Consider the following 20,768-nt stretch of genomic DNA (forward strand, 5'->3'; position numbering starts at 1 on the left):
ATCTGAAGTTCATAATATAAACTTCACATAAATGTCCACTGTGCTTGACAGAAATGTCCACCTTAAATGACGCTGATTCTTAGGCGGTTACAAACTGAACACAAATGTCCACTTCAGGGGACACTGGGTCCCTGGAGATTATAAACTCAACACAAATGTCCACTCTGCTTGACACAAATGTCCACTTTGTAGGATGTTTGTTCTCAGAAAGTTCTATACTTAACATGAATGTCCACTGCAGAGGACGTTGATTCTCAGTAGGTATAAAAACTTAACACGTCCACTCTGCTTGACACAAATGTCCACTTCGAAGAACGCTCGTTCTTAGGAGAATGTGTATCCAAGCACAAATGTCCAGTGGAAGCATGCTGGTTTCTCCAGAGATTACGCGCTTACCACAGATGTCCACTGCGGAGGACACGTGAGCGTCCTCTGAAGTGGTCATTTGTGTCAAGCAGAGTGGACATTTATGTGAAGTTTGTGACCTGCTAAGAATCAGCGTCCTCTCCAGTGGACATCTGCGTTAAGTGTGTAATCTTGTAAGAAATGGTGTCCTCTGCAGTGGTCGTTTGTGTGAAGTTTATGTCCACTGCAGAGGACGCTGATTCTCAGTAGGTCGAAAACTTAGCACGTCCACTCTGCTTGACACAAATGTCCACTTCGAAGGACGCTAGTTTGTAGGAGAATGTGTATCTAAACACAAATGTCCACTTGGTAGCACGCTGGTTTCTCCAGAGATTACGCGCTTACCACAGATGTCCACTCGGAGAACGCGTGAGCGTCCTCTGAAGTGGACATTTGTGTCCAGCAGAGTGGACATTTATGTTAATTTGTGACCTCCTAAGAATCAGCGTCCTCTCTAGTGGACATCTGTGTAAAGTCATGTAATCTTGTAAGGAAAGTTGTCCTCCGCAGTGGTCGTTTGTGTGAAGTTTATGTCCACTGCAGAGGACGCTGATTCTCAGTAGGCTAAAAACTTAACACGTCCACTCTGCTTGACCAAAATGTCCACTTCGAACGACGTTAGTTTGTGGGAGAATGTGTATCCAAACACAAATGTCCACTGGACGCACGCTGGTTTCTCCAGAGATTACGCACTTACCACAGATGTCCACTGCGGAGGACATGTTTTCTAGGCCCAGCGTCCTCTGAAGTGGACATTTGTGTCAAGCAGAGTGGACGTGTCAAGTTATTAACCTACTGAGAATTAGCGTCCTCTCCAGTGGAAATTTATGTTAAGTGTGTAATCATGTAAGGAACGTTGTCCTCTGCAGTGGTCGTTTGTGTTAAGTTTATGTCCACTACAGAGGACGCTGATTCTCAGTAGGTCAAAAACTTAACACGTCCACTCTGCTTGACACAAATGTCCACTTTGAAGGACGCTAGTTCGTAGGACAATGTGCATCTAAACACAAATGTCCACTGGAAGCACGCTGGTTTCTCCAGAGATTACGCACTTACCACAGATGTCCACTGCGGAGGACACGCGAGCGTCCTCTGAAGTGGACATTTGTGTCAAGCAGAGTGGACATTTATGTTAATTTGTGACCTCCTAAGAATCAGCGTCCTCTCCAGTGGACATCTGCGTTAAGTGTGTAATCTTGTAAGAAACGGTGTCCTCTACAGTGGTCGTTTGTGTGAAGTTTATGTCCACTACAGAGGACGCTGATTCTCAGTAGGTCGAAAACTTAACACGTCCACTCTGCTTGACACAAATGTCCACTTTGAAGGACGCTAGTTCGTAGGACAATGTGTGTCTAAACACAAATGTCCACTGGAAGCACGCTGGTTTCTCCAGAGATTACACGCTGACCACAGATGTCCACTCGCGCGTCCTCTGAAGTGGACATTTGTGTCAAACAGAGTTGACATTTATTTAAAGTTTGTGACCTCCTAAAAATCAATGTCCTTTCCAGTGGACATCTGTGTTAAGTATATGTCCACTGCAGAGGACGCTGATTCTCAGTAGGTTAAAAACTTGACACGTCCACTCTGTTTGACAAAAATGTCCACTTCGAAGGACGCTAGTTCGTAGGAGAATGTGTTTCTAAACACAAATGTCCACTGGAAGCACGCTGGTTTCTCCAGAGATTACGCGCTTACCACAGATGTCCACTGCGGAGGACACGCTTTCTAGACCCAGCGTCTTCTGAAGTGGACATTTGTGTCAAGCAGAGTGGACATTTATGTGAAGTTTGTGACCTCCTAAGAGTCAGCGTCCTCTCCAGTGGACATTTATGTTAAGTGTGTAATCTTTTAAGGAACGGTGTCCTCTGCAGTGGTCGTTTGTGTGAAGTTTATGTCCACTGCAGAGGACGCTGATTCTCAGTAGGTTAAAAACTTAACACGACCACTCTGCTTGACAAAAATGTCCACTTCGAAGGACGTTAGTTTGTGGGAGAATGTGTATCCAAACACAAATGTCCACTGGACGCACGCTGGTTTCTCCAGAGATTACGCGCTTACCACAGATGTCCACTGCGGAAGACACGCTTTCTAGACCCAGCGTCCTCAAAAGTGGACATTTCTTTCAATTCTTTCAAATCTGTTATAACTCTGTCAATTCTGTAAATGTTAAAACTAGCAACCGACCTGACTGTCCACACCTTGTCTTGCCTGTTCAGGTTCGCTACTGCAACAGCCTGGATGACGAAGAGAAGCGGGAACTGAAGCTCTTCAGTAACCAACGTAAAAGGGAAAACCTCGGTCGCGGAAACGTTCGCCCATTCCCTGTGACGATGACCGGGGCCATCTGTGAACAGGTACACGTGTTTCCCCCAGAGTATTTGTTAGGGTTAAGGTGGTGTCGCTACAGTAGGAAGTGGGCGGGGCATCGCCCGGGACAGGTGGACGGACGGGGAAAGGGCCTGGGGGGGGTGTAAGGAACAGTATAATTTGGCCTGTCGCCCACCATCACGTCTCCATCTCATCACTGCCTGGGGGGGCAATAGACTATAGACTGTGGTGAAGTAGGCCGGCTTCGTTGCGTGAAGAAGCCTGTGTTTTTCGCTCCGTATGCTGGATGGCAATATACGATATATATCTTGATATATTTCCCCTTAAAGTAAAAACAAAACACAATACAGTTTTAGTTACCTGAGATACTAAGTATGTCATTATTTTGACTTAGTAAATATCGAGTTTGCTAAGTATAAAAATGTACCGGAAATTCTTGAATGAAAGAAACTGCTGTTCTATATGTGTCCACTAGATGTCCCAATAACAATTCTTTGTATCTTTATAGATGATGCTACAGATGTACAAAATAAACCACATTATAAGGAAAATGATCAAACTACATACATAACATCCTGTAGTTTGATTTTGATATAATTTTTTATCTTGATGGATTTAAAATTAACACCAAAGAGTTGACTGAAGAATATTATCACAATATTTATTCAGAAAGTATAAAATAAAGTGTATATACTATCAACCGCAACATGTAAGTGTAAAAAACAACAACATTATGATTTGTACAATTTCAGAATGTGCTTGTTTTATTTTTAAACAAAGAAAACAATTGGAGGTTGTCTTTATTTTTAAGTTATCTTGCCATCATTTTACCTGTCCGGCCCACTTGGGGAGGAGATTTTTCTCCATGTTGTCCCCCCGTCTAAAATGAATTTGACAAATTACAACTACAGAACGTTCTATTTTTAAACAAAGAAAACAAATCAGAAGTTGTCTTTATTTTTAAGTTATCGTGCCATCATTTTACCCGTCCAGCCCACTTGGGGAGTAGATTTTCCTCCACGTGGCCCTCCGTCTAAAATGACTTTGACACCCCTGTCATAGAAATTACAATTACAGAATGTTCTATTTTTAAACAAAGTTACGAATCAAGATGTGTCTTTATTTTTAAGTTATCGTGCCGGGATTTTACCTGTCCGGCCCACTTGGGGAGTACATTTTTCTTCGTGTTTTACGCTTCATAATACGCCACATGTTTTCAATGGGAGACAGGTCTGGACTGCAGGCGAGCCAGGAAAGTACCCCCACTCTTTTTTTACAAAGCCACGCTGTTGTAACACGTGCTGAATGTGGCTTGGCATTGTCTTGCTGAAATAAGCAGGGGCGTCCATGAAAAAGATGGCACTTAAATGGCAGCATATGTTGTTCCAAAACCTGTATGTACCTTTCAGCATTAATGGTGCCTTCACAGATGTGTAAGTTACCCATGCCTTGGGCACTAATGCACCCCCATACCATCACAGATGCTGGCTTTTCAACTTTGCGTCGATAACAGTCTGGATGGTTCACTTCCCCTTTGGTCCGGATGACACGATGTCGAATATTTCCAAAAACAATTTGAAATGTGGACTCGTCAGACCACAGAACACTTTTCCACTTTGCATCAGTCCATCTTGGATGATCTAGGGCCCAGAGAAGCCGGCGGCATTTCTGGATGTTGTTGATAAATGGCTTTTGCTCTGCTTAGTAGAGCTTTAACTTGCACTTACAGATGTAGCGACAAACTGTATTTAGTGACAGTGGTTTTCTGATGATTTCCTGAGCCCATGTGGTGATATCCTTTTAGAGATTGATGTCTGTTTTTGATACAGTGCTGTCTGAGGGATCGAAGGTCACGGTCATTCAATGTTGGTTTCCGGCCATGCTGCTTACGTGGAGTGATTTCTCCAGATTCTCTGAACCTTTTGATGATATTATGGAGCGTAGATGTTGAAATCCCTAAATTTCTTGCAATTGCACTTTGAGAAATGTTGTTCTTAAACTGTTTGACTATTTGCTCACGCAGTTGTGGACAAAGGGGTGTACCTCGCCCCATCCTTTCTTGTGAAAGACTGAGCACTTTTTGGGGAAGCTGTTTTTATACCCAATCATGGCACCCACCTGTTCCCAATTTGCCTGCACACCTGTGGGATGTTCCAAATAAGTGTTTGATGAGCATTCCTCAACTTTATCAGTATTTATTGCCACCTTTCCCAACTTCTTTGTCACGTGTTGCTGGCCTCAAATTCTACAGTTAATGACTATTTGCAACAACAAAAATAATGTTTATCAGTTTGAACATCAAATATGTTGTCTTTGTAGCATATTCAACTGAATATGGGTTGAAAATGATTTCCAAATCATTGTATTCAGTTTATATTTACATCTAACACAATTTCCCAACTCATATGGAAACGGGGTTTGTACATTCTATCAGCATTCACACGCAAATCCTTCAGGAATTGCCTCTTCTAGTTATTATTATATTTTAAGGGTGGAAAGTATTCACATTTTTCTGTGCGGAGCCTTAGGTCGAATCCCCACGCCGTGTGCGTTTGAAGTAAAATACAGAAAGAGTTTCATGCATTATGCACTTTAATCAAATCGGAGTGGTCATAAAAGGCGGAATAGTCGCCACAGGAGCGGAATTGTCCACAGCACTTCTTCAATCGCCGCCCTTAGAGGTGAGTTGTGGCTGCGTGTGGCACGAACAATAGTAGGGATTACTCTCTCTTTCAAAGTATTGTTACACCGACCCATTACAATAATCAATTAAATATAATATAAAGCCGAAAATGATTACGAGATGTTATTGGTGTAATATATCCTAAATGTCCTTTCGGCGTCACGTGACAAAGGGCAGTCCCGTGCTGGGCGTGGACTCGACAACTGGCAATTTTCAGGCTTTTTTTTTTTTACGACATGTGAGAAGTGATGTATGTGGTCACATAAAGTCCAGTGCCAGTTGTCTTCTGTGGGAAGGTTGTGTCCAAGGGGGCTTAGCGGGCATAAATATAGAAATGGTAGTGATAAATGTTTGTCTGCACTTTTAGAGCAGTGTTTTGCAACCGCTGTGCCGCGGCACCCTAGTGCAGTGGTTCTCAAATGGGGGTACTTTAAAGGGGAACATTATCCCAATTTCAAAAGGGTTAAAAAAAACAATAAAAATCAGTTCCCAGTGGCTTGTTGTATTTTTTGAAGTTTTTTTCAAAATTTTACCGGTCCCCGAATATCCCTAAAAAGTGCTTGATTGTTGCTATTTGCGATGCGACTATCCATTTCCCTGTGACGTCATACAGTGCTGCCAATGTAAACAAACAATGGGAATACCACAGCAAAATATAGCGACATTAGCTCGGATTCAAACTCGGATTTCAGCGGTTTAAGAGATTCAACAGATTACGCATGTATTGAAACAGATGGTTGGAGTATGAAAGTATTGAAGAAGAAACTGAAGCTATTGAGCGAATAGCTATTGACGCTATTCATAGCCATAGCATGGCCGAATAGCTGCTTTAGCATCGCCGGTAAAATGTGCGGACCAAACGATCAGGACTTTCGCATCTCGTGACACTGGAGCAACTTAAATCCTTCGATTGGTAAGTGTTTGTTTCAAGGAAGGAAGGAAGGAAACGTAATATAGTTGCAAATGCATCTGCAGGTTATCCATACATCTCTGCGCCATGTCTGCTTTAGCACCGCCGGTAAATAGCATGTTAGCGTTGATTAGCATAGCATTTTAGCATCGATTAGCTGGCAGTCAACATCAACAAAACTCACTTTTGTGATTTTGTTGACTTTATGGTTGCAAATGCATCTGCAGGTTATCCATACATCTCTGTGCCATGTCTGCCTTAGCACCGCCGGTAAATAGCATGTTTGCGTCGATTAGCGTAGCATTTTAGCATCGATTAGCTGGCAGTCACGCCGCGACCAAATATGTCTGATCGGCACATAAGTCAACATCAACAAAACTCACCTTTGTGATTTTGTTGACTTTATAGTTGCAAATGCATCTGCAGGTTATCCATACATCTCTGTGCCATGTCTGTCTTCGCCGGTAAAATGTGGAGACACTCTGGCACATTCAATGGGGGTCAGGCGGCAGATTTCTTGCCAGTGGTGCAACTTGAATCCCTCCCTGTTAGTGTTGTTACACCCTCCGACAACACACCGTCGAGGCATGATGTCTCCAAGGTTCCAAAAAATAGTCAAAAAAACGGAAACCAACAGAGCTGAGACCCGGTGTTTGTAATGTGTTGAAAATGAAAATGGCGGCTGTATTACCTCGGCGACGTCACGTTCTGACGTCATCGCAAAAAGAGCGATAAACAGAAAGGCGTTTAATTCGCCAAAATTCACTCATTTAGAGTTCGGAAATCGGTTAAAAAAATATATGGTCTTTTTTCTGCACCATCAAGGTATATATTGACGCTTACATAGGTCTGCTGATAATGTTCCCCTTTAAGGCAGGGGTCTCAGACACGCAGCCCGCGGGCCAATTGCTGCCCGCGAGACGTTATTTTGCGGCCTTCACCTTAATATGAAAGTTTAATGTTAGTGCGGCCCGCAAGTTTTATGTGAATGGCACTTGACGGCGTTGTGTTATTTGGGTCCAAAATGGCTCTGTAAACGACTCCAGCCATCACCGTGTGGGTTGCATGGACCAATTAGGAAGGACATCACGTCGAGCAGGTTTGACTCTTTTATTTTATCAGTTCAAGTACCTAGGAGTCTTGTTCACGAGTGGGGGAAGAGTGGATCGTGAGATCGACAGGCGGATCGGTGCGGCGTCTTCAGTAATGCGGACGTTGTATCGATCCGTTGTGGTGAAGAAGGAGCTGAGCCGGAAGGCAAAACTCTCAATTTACCGGTCGATCTACGTTCCCATCCTCACCTATGGTCATGAGCTTTGGGTCATGACCGAAAGTATAAGAGCACGGGTACAAGCGGCCGAAATGAGTTTGGGTCTCTCCCTTAGAGATAGGGTGAGAAGCTCTGCCATCCGGGAGGAACTCAAAGTAAAGCCGCTGCTCCTCCACATCGAGAGGAGCCAGATGAGGTGGTTCGGGCATCTGGTCAGGATGCCACCCGAACGCCTCCCTAGGGAGGTGTTTTGGGCACGTCCAACCGGTAGGAGGCCACGGGGAAGACCCAGGACACGTTGGGAAGACTATGTCTCCCGGCTGGCCTGGGAACGCCTCGGGATCCCCCGGGAAGAGCTAGACGAAGTGGCTGGACAGAGGGAAGTCTGGGCTTCCCTGCTTAGGCTGTTGCCCCAGCGACCCGACCTCGGATAAGCGGAAGATGATGGATGGATGGATTTTATCAAATATTGAAGCGTCAAAGTCGATCGGGCCGCTTTTCAGCGCCTCCTCCTCCGCTGCTCGTCTCGGCCGGCTTTCCGGCTGCCGGTGACGTCGTCTTACCCTGTGGCTCATTCTTCGCTCGTTCGTGTCGTTGCCGCTTCTGTAGTGTTGCGGACACTCCAACTCTCTCTCCTGTTCTTAATCGCTGCGAGGAGATAGGTGGATTGAGAGCCGGTGTGTGTGTCACGCACCTGATGTTGATTGCGGCTGCGTCGCTCCAGGCACGCCTCGCCTCCACCGCATACTCCGCCTCCTGGCCGCCAACTTAAGCCGGGCCAAAGCGTGTCCCGCCCCGCCGTCACCGTGTGGGTTGCATGGACCATTTAGGAAGGACATCACGTCGAGCAGGTTTGACTCTTTTATTTTTTCAAATATTGAAGCGTCAAAGTCGATCGGGCCGCTTTTCAGCGCCTCCTCCTCCGCTGCTCGTCTCGGCCGGCTTTCCGGCTGCCGGTGACGTCATCTTCCCCTGGGGCTCATTTTTCGCATGTTCGTGTCGTTGTCGCTTCTGCACTCCAACCCTCTCTCCTGCTCTTTCCTCCTTCTCCCCTCTTAAACGCTGCGAGGAGATAGGTAGATTGGAATCTTGATTGTGGCGGCGTTGCTCCAGGCACGCCCCGTCTCCTCGCTCCACCGCATACTCCGCCTCCTGGCCGCCATCTTGAGCCGGACCAAAGCGTGTCCCGCCCCGCCGTGGGCCCGTCGGCTCCGTCTCTCCACAGGCTCTTTCAACGTTTTGGGTTGCCTACCCCTGCGTTAGTGGAAAAGCGGCAAGTGAGTGAAAGCGACAGAGACATTGCCATGGAGACGAGGGTTTTCTTACGTACCTGTCTGCAGTCACATCGCGACACCTGTCCGTCATTAATAACAGTCCCCAATAACCTGGACCAATCCAAACCTTTGTTTTTTTATTGTTTAATTTGCATTGCCTCACACAATGAACACAACATATATTTCTATTTGACGCCTGGATAACACCCCGGGCGTGGCCACTGCTGCTGCTTACTGCTCCCCTCACGTCCCAGGGGGTGAACAAGGGGATGGGTCAAATGCAGAGGACACATTTCACCACACCTCGTGTGTGTGAGACAATCATTGGTACTTTAACTTTAACTCCCCCCGAGGGATCCCAAGGCGTTCCCAGGCCAGCCAGGAGGCATAGTCTTTCTAACGTGTCCTGGGTCTTCCCTGTGGCCTCCTGCCTGTCGGACGTGCCCAAACCCCCTCCCTAGGGAGTCGTTCGGGTGGCACCTCATCTGGCTCCTCTCCATGTGGAGGAGCAGTGGCTTTAGTCTCAGTTCCTCCCGGACGACAGAGCTTCTCATCCTATCTCTAATGCTTAAACCAAAAATAAACAAATGGTGAGTGGCCCTAAGAAAATGCATTGAAACTTAGGGAAGGCTCTGCAGAACGAAATTAAAACTGAACTGGCTACAAAGTAAACAGAAACAGAATGCTGGACGACAGCAAAGACTTACTGTGGAGTAAAGACGGCGTCCACAATGTACATCCGAACATGACATGACTATCAACAATGTCCCCAATAAGAAGGATAAAACAACTGCAATATTCCATCCATCCAACCATCCATTTTCTACCGCTTGTCCCTTTCGAGGGGGGGGGGGCGCTGGAGCCTATCTCAATTTGACTGCCAAAACAAGGTAGATGCGGGAAATACCGACATAAAATTGCTACAGGAAAATAAAATAAAAAAACGAAAAAGCCACCAAAATAGGAGCGTGAGGCAAGAACTAAAACACTACACTAGGGCTGGGCCATATGGCCTTTTATTATTATATCGCGGTATTTTTGCCTTATTTTAATTTTCCTGACAGAACTCTCCTGAAGGAATCAATAAAGTACTTTCTATCTATCTATTTATCTATATATGCAGGTATAAAGTGGACTAAAACTGTACCATAGTAGCAATATAAAATATTGTATGTAATAAATAATGTATGTAATATTTACATATTATATATATTGATATATTATTATATTATATCACACTATGGATTGGACTCTCACTATTATGTTAGATCCACTATGGACTGGACTCTCACAATATTATGTTAGATCCACCGTGGACTGGACTCTCACCCTATTAAGCTAGATCCACTATGGACTGGACTCTCACTATATTATGCTAGATCCACTATGGACTGGACTCTCACACTATTATGTTAGATCCACTATGGACTGGACTCTCACTATTATGTTAGATCCACTATGGACTGGACTTTCACACCATTATGTTAGATCCACTATGGATTGGACTCTTACAATATTATGTTAGATCCACTATAAACTGGACTCTCACACTATTATGTTAGATCCACTATGGACTGGACTCTCACACTATTATGCTAGATCCACTATGGACTGGACTCTCACTATTATGTTAGATCCACTATGGACTGGACTTTCACACCATTATGTTAGATCCACTAAGGACTGGACTCTCACACTATTTTTTTAGATCCACTATGGGAGATCCGCCCAGAGTTCCTTAAGGCTCTGGATGCTGTGGGGCTGTCTTGGTTGACAAGACTCTGCAGCATCGCGTGGACATCGGGGGCGGTACCTCTGGATTGGCAGACCGGGGTGGTGGTCCCTCTCTTTAAGAAGGGGGACCGGAGGGTGTGTTCCAACTATCGTGGGATCACACTCCTCAGCCTTCCCGGTAAGGTTTATTCAGGTGTACTTGAGAAGAGGCTTCGCCGGATAGTCGAACCTCGGATTCAGGAGGAACAGTGTGGTTTTCGTCCTGGTCGTGGAACTGTGGACCAGCTCTATACTCTCGGCAGGGTTCTTGAGGGTGCATGGGAGTTTGCCCAACCAGTCTACATGTGCTTTGTGGACTTGGAGAAGGCATTCGACCGTGTCCCTCGGGAAGTCCTGTGGGGAGTGCTCAGAGAGTATGGGGTATCGGACTGTCTTATTGTGGCGGTCCGCTCCCTGTATGATCAGTGTCAGAGCTTGGTCCGCATTGCTGGCTGTAAGTCGGACACGTTTCCAGTGAGGGTTGGACTCCGCCAAGGCTGTCCTTTGTCACCGATTCTGTTCATAACTTTTATGGACAGAATTTCTAGGCGCAGCCAAGGCGTTGAGGGGTTCCGGTTTGGTGGCCACGGGATTAGGTCTCTGCTTTTTGCAGATGATGTGGTCCTGTTGGCTTCATCTGGCCGGGATCTTCAGCTCTCACTGGATCGGTTCGCAGCCGAGTGTGAAGCGACCAGAATGAGCATCAGCACCTCCAAGTCCGAGTCCATGGTTCTCGCCCGGAAAAGGTTGGAGTGCCATCTCCGGGTTGGGGAGGAGACCCTGCCCCAAGTGGAGGAGTTCAAGTACCTAGGAGTCTTGTTCACGAGTGGGGGAAGAGTGGATCGTGAGATCGACAGGCGGATCGGTGCGGCGTCTTCAGTAATGCGGACGTTGTATCGATCCGTTGTGGTGAAGAAGGAGCTGAGCCGGAAGGCAAAGCTCTCAATTTACCGGTCGATCTACGTTCCCATCCTCACCTATGGTCATGAGCTTTGGGTCATGACCGAAAGGATAAGATCACGGGTACAAGCGGCCGAAATGAGTTTCCTCCGCCGGGTGGCGGGGCTCTCCCTTAGAGATAGGGTGAGAAGCTCTGCCATCCGGGAGGAACTCAAAGTAAAGCCGCTGCTCCTCCACATCGAGAGGAGCCAGATGAAGTGGTTCGGGCATCTGGTCAGGATGCCACCCGAACGCCTCCCTAGGGATGTGTTTAGGGCACGTCCAGCTGGTAGGAGGCCACGGGGAAGACCCAGGACACGTTGGGAAGACTATGTCTCCCGGCTGGCCTGGGAACGCCTCGGGATCCCCCGGGAAGAGCTAGACGAAGTGGCTGGAGATAGGGAAGTCTGGGCTTCCCTGCTTAGGCTGCTGCCCCCGCGACCCGACCTCGGATAAGCGGAAGATGATGGATGGATGGATGGATGGCACTATGGACTGGACTCTCACAATATTATGTTAGATCCACTATGGACTGGACTCTCACACTATTATGTTAGATCCACTATGGACTGGACTCTCACACTATTATGTTAGATCCACTATGGACTGGACTCTCACTATATTAAGCTAGATCCACTATGGACTGGACTCTCACACTATTAAGCTAGATCCACTATGGACTGGACTCTCACTATATTATGTTAGATCCACTATGGACTGGACTCTCACACTATGTTAGATCCACTATGGACTGGACTCTCACAATATTATGTCAGATCCACTATGGACTGGACTCTCACAATATTATGCTAGATCCACTATGGACTGGACTCTCACAATATTATGCAAGATCCACTATGGACTGGACTCTCACAATATTATGCTAGATCCACTATGGACTGGACTCTCACTATATTATGTTAGATCCACTATGGACTGGACTCTCACTATTATGTTTGATTTATTATTGACTGGACTCTCACTATTATATTAGATCCACTATGGACTGGACTCTCACACTATTATGTTAGATCCACTATGGACTAGACTCTCACAATATTATGTTAGATCCACTATGGACTGGACTCTCACTATTATGTTAGATCCACTATGGACTAGACTCTCAAAATATTATGCTAGATCCACTCGACGTCCATTGCACCGCTCACCCATGGCGGGGGGTCACCACATCTGCGGTCCTCTCCAAGGTGTCTCATTGTCCCATTGGGTTGAGTTTTTCCTTGCCCTGATGTGGGATCTGAGCCGTGTCGTTGTGGCTTGTGCAGCCCTTTGAAACACTAAGGATTTAGGGCTACATAAGTAAACATTGATTGATTGATTGATGATTATATAATACATACAATATATAGTAAATCCCAATTAACATGTAAAATATTACAATATATTTAACAAAATAAAATATATCTAGCAGAAAAATATATATTAAAATAAAAATAAACAAAATAGTCCTACTAATAATGATAATGCGTGTAACCCTTTTAAACACAATCAACTTTTAAATCTGAATCAGCATTTTTCATCATCGTAATTGGAAGGTCAATAACTTTTAATTATCTGAAATAAGTTAACACATAGTAGAAATAAAAATGGCTCCCTGAATATGTGTTAGCAGTTGGAAAAACTGTGGCAATGTTTTTTTTTTTTTGCCATCACTTTCCAACAAGTTTGGTTGATGGGCTCATATTGCTCATTGGGTTTAAAGCCACAGAGACTTTGCAATCTTCCTTTTTCCTCCTAATTAGTGTTCCTTTGCGGCCTGTCTCACTACACAGAGTGAACCCACACAAACGCACGGGTACATGGCAATTTATCCATGTCGTTCATTTTCATTTATCCTTGGATTAATTGATTTATGTTCCCGGGCCTCCACGTCCACACATCACCTCCATGCAGCTGTGAGTTGTGTTCCAGCCTGCAACTCTCCTGCTGTCATCATCTTCCCACTCTTCTAAATCTGTCTTTCCCCTCCTAACCTTTGACCCCTGTCTCCTTCACTTTCCTTATTGTTTATCTCTTCAACTCCTCTTCCCTCCACTCCTCTTAGCCGTACATCTCCCCACTTTTAGTTCTCTCCTTTCGCCCCGCCACTCAAATTCCTTTCTGACCATGAAGGCCACACACGTAAAAAAAAACATTAATTTTATTGATTTTTTTTTTTTTATGTGAAATGGCAAATAGCAGTGAAAGTCTTGAGATGTTGACACTTCAACTTTGAGTAGGCTAGAAGTTTTATTGGGCTCAAATTATTTCCAAACATGTATTTCAATCTGTGGGTGTCTAATCCAATTTGCGTGCATGTGTACAAATTTGTGTGTCTGTATACATATCTCATTGTGTGTTTTAAATCTTTGTACGTATGTTTTAGATCTTCGTACATGTGTTTCAGATGTTCGTACGTGTGTTTTATCTTATGTTTTAGATCCACATACTTGTGTTTTAGAGCTCCGTACGTGTTTTTTAGATCTGCGTACGTGTGTTTTAGATCTGTGTACATGTGTTTTAGATACGCATATGTGTGTTTTAGATCTTGGTACATGTGTTTTAAATGTTGGTACGTGTGTTTTAGATCTGCGTACGTGTGTTTTAGATCTGTGTACATGTGTTTTAGATACGCATATGTGTGTTTTAGATCTTGGTACATGTGTTTTAGATGTTGGTTCGTGTGTTTTAGATCTGTGTACGTGTGTTTTAGATCTGTGTACGTATGTTTTAGATCTTCGTACATGTGTTTCAGATGCTTGTACGTGTGTTTTATCTCTGCGTACTTGTGTTTCAGATCCACGTATGTGTATTTTAGATCTGCGTACATGTGTTTTAGATACGCATATGTGTGTTTTAGCTCTTGGTACTTGTTTAAGATGTTGGTTTGTGTGTTTTAGATCTGTGTACGTGTGTTATAAATATGCATATGTGTGTTTTAGCTTTTAGTACTTGTGTTTCAGATGTTTGTACGTGTGTTTCAGATGTTTGTACGTGTGTTTTATCTCTGCGTACTTGTGTTTCAGATACGCATATGTGTGTTTTAGCTCTTGGTACTTGTGTTTTAGATGTTGGTACGTGTGTTTTAGATATGCGTAAGTGTGTTTTATATCTGTGTACGTGTGTTTTAGATACGCATATGTGTGTTTTAGATCTTGGTATAAGTGTTTTAGATGTTGGTACGTGTGTTTTAGATATGCGTAAGTGTGTTTTATATCCGTGTACGTGTGTTTTAGATACGCATATGTGTGTTTTAGATCTTGGTATAAGTGTTTTAGATGTTGGTACGTGTGTTTTGGATGTTGGTACGTGTGTTTTAGATCTTGGTACATGTGTTTTAGATGTTGGTACGTGTGTTTTATATCTGTGTACGTGTGTTTTAGCTATGCATATGTGTGTTTTAGATCTTGGTACATGTGTTTTAGATGTTGGTACATGTGTTTCAGATGTTTGTACGTGTGTTTTATCTCTACGTACTTATGTTTCAGATACGCATTTGTGTGTTTTAGCTCTTGGTACTTGTGTTTTAGATGTTGGTACGTGTGTTTTAGATCTCTGTACATGTGTTTTAGATGTTGGTACATGTGTTTCAGATGTTTGTACGTGTGTTTTATCTCTACGTACTTATGTTTCAGATACGCATTTGTGTGTTTTAGCTCTTGGTACTTGTGTTTTAGATGTTGGTTTGTGTGTTTTAGATCTGTGTACGTGTGTTTTAGATACGCATATGTGTGTTTTAGATCTTTATACGTGTGTTTAAGATGTTGGTTTGTGTGTTTTAGATCAGCGTACGTGTGTTTTAGCTCTTTGCACGTGTGTTTAAGATGTTGGTTTGTGTGTTTTAGATCTGCGTACGTGTGTTTTAGATACGCATATGTGTGTTTTAGCTCTTGGTACTTGTGTTTTAGATGTTGCTACGTGTGTTTTAGATCTGCGTACGTGTGTTTTAGATCTGTGTACATGTGTTTTAGATACGCATATGTGTGTTTTAGATCCACGTACGTGTGTTTTAGATCTGCGTACGTGTGTTTTAGATACGCATATATGTGTTTTAGATCCTGGTACATGTGTTTCAGATCTGCTTACGTGTGTTTTAGATCTGAGTTCGTATGTTTTAGATACGCATATGTGTGTTTTAGATCCTGGTACATGTGTTTTAGATCTGCGTACGTGTGTTTTAGATCTGTGTTCGTATGTTTTAGATACGCATATGTGTGTTTTAGATCTTGGTACATGTGTTTTATATCTGTGGACGTGTGTTTTAGATACGCATATGTGTGTTTTAGATCTTGATACATGTGTTTTAGATCTGCGTACGTATGTTTTAGATTTTCGTACATGTGTTTCAGATGTTGGTACGTGTGTTTTATATCTGTGTTTTAGCTATGCATATGTGTGTTTTAGATCTTGGTACATGTGTTTTAGATGTTGGTATGTGTGTTTTAGATCTTGGTACATGTGTTTTGATCTTGGTACGTGTATTTTAGATCTGCGTACGTGTGTTTTAGATACGCATATGTGTGTTTTAGATCTCGGTACATGTGTTTTAAATGTTGGTACATGTGTTTTAGATCTTGGTACATGTATTTTAGATCTGCGTACGTGTGTTTTCGATCTGTGTACGTATGTTTTAGATCTTCGTACATGTGTTTCAGATGTTGGTACGTGTGTTTTATACCTGTGTACGTGTGTTTTAGCTATGCATATGTGTGTTTTAGATCTTGGTACATGTGTTTTAGATGTTGGTACGTGTGTTTTAGATGTTGGTACGTGTATTTTAGATCTGCGTACGTGTGTTTTAGATCTGTGTACGTATATTTTAGATCTTCGTACATGTGTTTCAGATGTCGGTACGTGTGTTTTATATCTGTGTACGTTTGTTTTAGCTACGCATATGTGTTTTTGATCTTGGTGTGTTTTATATCTGTGTACGTGTGTTTTCGCTACGCATATGTGTCTTTTTTATCTTGGTACTTGTGTTTTAGATGTTGGTACGTGTGTTTTAGATCTTGGTACATGTGTTTTAAATGTTGGTACGTGTGTTTTAGATCTTGGTACATGCGTTTTAGATGTTGGTACGTGTGTTTTAGAGCTGCTTACGTGTGTTTTAGATCTGTGTACGTATGTTTTAGATCTTCGTACATGTGTTTCAGATGTTGGTACGTGTGTTTTATATCCGTGTACGTGTGTTTTAGCTATGCATATGTGTGTTTTAGATGTTGGTACATGTGTTTTAGATGTTGGCACGTGTGTTTTAGATGTTGGTACGTGTATTTTAGATCTGCGTACGTGTGTTTTAGATCTGTGTACGTATGTTTTAGATCTTCGTACATGTGTTTCAGATGTTGGTACGTGTGTTTTAGCTATGCATATGTGTGTTTTAGATCTTGGTGCATGTGTTTTAGATGTTGGTACGTGTGTTTTAGATCTTGGTACATGTGTTTTGGATGTTGGTACGTGTGTTTTAGATCTTGGTACATGTGTTTTAGATGTTGGTACGTGTGTTTTAGATCTGCGTACGTGTGGTTTAGATCTGTGTATGTATGTTTTAGATCTTCGTACATGTGTTTCAGATGTTTGTACGTGTGTTTTAGCTCTGCGTACTTGTGTTTTTGATATGCATACTTGTGTTTTCAATCCACTTACATGGGTTTTAACCCTTCTTACGTGTGTTTTAGATCCGCGTACGTGTGTTTTTGATAAGAATACTTGGGTGTTAGATCCACTTACTTGTGTTTTAGATCCACTTACTTGTGTTTTAGTTCTGCGTACGTGTGTTTTAAATACGCTTACGTGTGTTTTAGATCTTGGTAAGTGTGTTTTAGCTCTGCGTACATGTGTTGTAGATCTGCGAACGTGTGTTTTAGATACACATACGTGTGTTTTAAGTGCGCATACGTGTGTTTTAGATCTTGGTACGTGTGTTTTAAATACGCATATGTGTGTTTTAGATCTTGGTACGTGTGTTTTAGATATGCATACGGGTGTTTTAGATACACATACGTGTTTTTTATATCTTGGTACATGTTTTTTAAAGCCGCGTATGTGTGTTTTAGATCTTGATACGTTTGTTTTAGATCTTCATACGTGTGTTTTAAATCTGCGTATGTGTGTTTTAAATCTGCGTATGTGTGTTTTAAATCTGCGTATGTGTGTTTTAGATCTGCGTATGTGTTTTAGATACGCATACGTGTGTTTTAGATATTGATACGTTTGTTTTAGATACCCATACGTGTGTTTTAGATCTTGGTACGTGTGTTTTAGATCTTGGTACGTGTGTTTTAGATCTTGGTACGTGTGTTTTAGATCCGTGTACGTGTGTTTTAGATCTTGATACGTTTGTTTTAGATCTTCATTCGTGTGTTTTAGATCTTGATACGTATGTTTTAGATGCCCATACATGTCTTTTAGATCTTGGTACATGTGTTTTAGATCCGCGTACGTGTGTTTTAGATCTTGAGACGTTTGTTTTAGGTCTTCATACGTGTGTTTTAGATCTTGGTACGTGTGTTTTAGATATGCATACGTGTGTTTTAGATCTTGATACGTTTGTTTTAGATACCCATACGTGTGTTTTAGATCTTGGTACGTGTGTTTTAGATACGCATACGTGTTTTTTAAATCTTGGTACGTGTGTTTTAGATCTGCGTATGTGTATTTTAGACCTTGATACGTTTGTTTTAGATCTTCATATGTGTGTTTTAGATCTGCGTATGTCTGTTTTAGATACGCATACGTGTGTTTTAGATATTGATAAGTTTGTTTTAGATACCCATTAGTGTGTTTTAGATCTTGGTACGTTTGTTTTAGATCTTCATACGTGTGTTTTAGAGCTGCGTATGTGTGTTTTAGATACCCATACGTGTGTTTTATATCTTGAGACGTTTGTTTTAGGTCTTCATACGTGTGTTTTAGATCTTGGTACGTGTGTTTTAGATACGCATACGTGTGTTTTAGATCTTGGTACGTGTGTTTTAGATATGCATACGTGTGTTTTAGATAGTGATACGTTTTTTTTATATACCCATACATGTGTTTTAGATCTTGGTACGTGTGTTTTAGATCCACGTACGTGTGTTTTAGATCTTGATACGTTTGTTTTAGATCTTCATACGTGTGTTTTAGATCTTCATACTTGGGTTTTAGGTCTGCATATGTGTGTTTTAGATACCCATACATGTGTTTTACATCTTGATACGTTTGTTTTAGATACCCATACATGTGTTTTAGATCTTGGTACGTGTGTTTAAGTTACGCATACGTGTTTTAGATCTTGAGACGTTTGTTTTAGGTCTTCATACGTGTGTTTTAGATCTTGGTACGTGTGTTTTAGATACGCATACGTGTGTTTTAGATCTTGATACGTTTGTTTTAGGTCTTCATACGTGTGTTTTAGATCTTGGTATGTGTGTTTTAGATACGCATACGTGTGTTTTAGATATTGATACGTTTGTTTTAGATACCCATACGTGTGTTTTAGATCTGCGTACGTGTGTTTTAGATACGCTTACATGTTTTTTAGATATTGATACGTTTGGTTTAGATACCCATACGTGTGTTTTAGATCTTAATACAATTGTTTTAGATCTTCATACGTGTGTTTTAGATCTGCGTATGTGTGTTTTAGATACCCATACGTGTGTTTTAGATCCGCGCACGTGTGTTTTAGATCTTAATACGTTTGTTTTAGGTCTTCATACGTGTGTTTTAGATCCGCGTACGTGTGTTTTAGATCTTGATACTTTTGTTTTAGATCTTCATTCGTGTGTTTTAGATCTTGATACGTTTGTTTTAGATACCCATACATGTGTTTTAGATCTTGGTACATGTGTTTTAGATCCGCGTACATGTGTTTTAGATCTTGAGACGTTTGTTTTAGGTCTTCATACGTGTGTTTTAGATCTTGGTACCTATGTTTTAGATACGCATACGTGGATTTTAGATTTATAAATGGTTGATTTCTATAGGCTAGTAAGGTAAAGTGTTGTGCCTGACAAGTTCCGGCTTCTTCTGCAGCCTTCATCAGAGCGTGACGTGTTATATGGATTGTACCATCCCACCTGAAGTGGTGGGATGGCGGCGTCCCCTGGTGTGCGCCGGGGGTAGGGCAGGGCGCCCCCTGTTGTCTGGATGTCTACCATACGGCCGGGGGGGCGGCCCTGCAGGACTGTGTCCCAGGTGTGGGATAGTTGGTATGCTCCTTCATCCCTGTTGACAGTCTTTGGGGCCCGCTTCCTGATTTCCGTGTGTTGGTACATGTGTTTTAGATCCTCGTACGTGTGTTTTAGATCCTTGTGCGTGTTTTTAGTTATTTCACCTTTTTTTTATTGAGTACATAACTGCACATGTTACAATGTAAATAGTCGTGAAAATAAAGAATACACATTTAATGAGGAGAAGGTGTCCGAACTTGGGAAACCAGATCTGCCCCCGGGTCTTGAGTTTGACACCTGTGCTCTAAACTGTGAAGTTAAGTAGATATGGACCTGCGGGCTGCAAAACAGGGCCCGTAAGTTTGATACCCCCGACTGAATGGGATGTCTGTGCAAAGAAGATAATGCTTGATGTTGGTTGTTACTCCACAGGTACTTTTACATCAGGGGTCGGGAACCTTTTTGGCTGAGAGAGCCATGAAAGCCAAATATTTGACTATGTATTTCTGTGAGAGCCATATAATATTTTTTAACACTGAATACAACTAAATTTGTGCATTTTTAAGTAAGACCAAACATTTTCAAAGTATTATAAGTATCTCCTTCTTTTTAATAACCTTGTTTTTCTGAAATTAACCAATAATGGACAGAAATCAACCAATAATGGACAGAAATTAACCAATAATGGACAAAATTTTGTAGGCGCAGTCAAGGCGTTGAGGGGTTCTGGTTTGGTGACCGCAGGATTAGGTCTCTGCTTTTTGCAGATGATGTGGTCCTAATGGCTTCATCTGACCGGGATCTTCAGCTCTCGCTGGATCGGTTCGCAGCCGAGTGTGAAGCGACCGGAATGAGAATCAGCACCTCCAAGTCCGAGTCCATGGTTCTCGCCCGGAAAAGGGTGGAATGCCATCTTCGGGTTGGGGAGGAGACCCTGCCCCAAGTGGAGGAGTTCAAGTACCTAGGAGTCTTGTTCACGAGTGAGGGAAGAGTGGATCGTGAGATCGACAGGCGGATCGGTGCGGCGTCT

The 20,768-nt window shown here is 42.8% G+C and overlaps 1 protein-coding gene across 1 annotated transcript in view; it reads left to right on the plus strand.

Moving 5' to 3' along the window:
• prickle2b (prickle homolog 2b) overlaps window positions 1–20,768 on the plus strand; it is a 113,767-nt gene that overhangs the window by 56,781 nt on the left and 36,218 nt on the right. Inside the window, exon 4 of the mRNA XM_061875257.1 lies at window positions 2,625–2,762. Within this exon, the coding sequence (XP_061731241.1) occupies window positions 2,625–2,762 (138 nt within the window). The remainder of the gene's footprint in view (window positions 1–2,624; window positions 2,763–20,768) is intronic.

This window comes from Nerophis ophidion, linkage group LG16 (assembly GCF_033978795.1).
Source record: "Nerophis ophidion isolate RoL-2023_Sa linkage group LG16, RoL_Noph_v1.0, whole genome shotgun sequence".
Taxonomy (NCBI): Eukaryota; Metazoa; Chordata; class Actinopteri; order Syngnathiformes; family Syngnathidae; genus Nerophis; species Nerophis ophidion.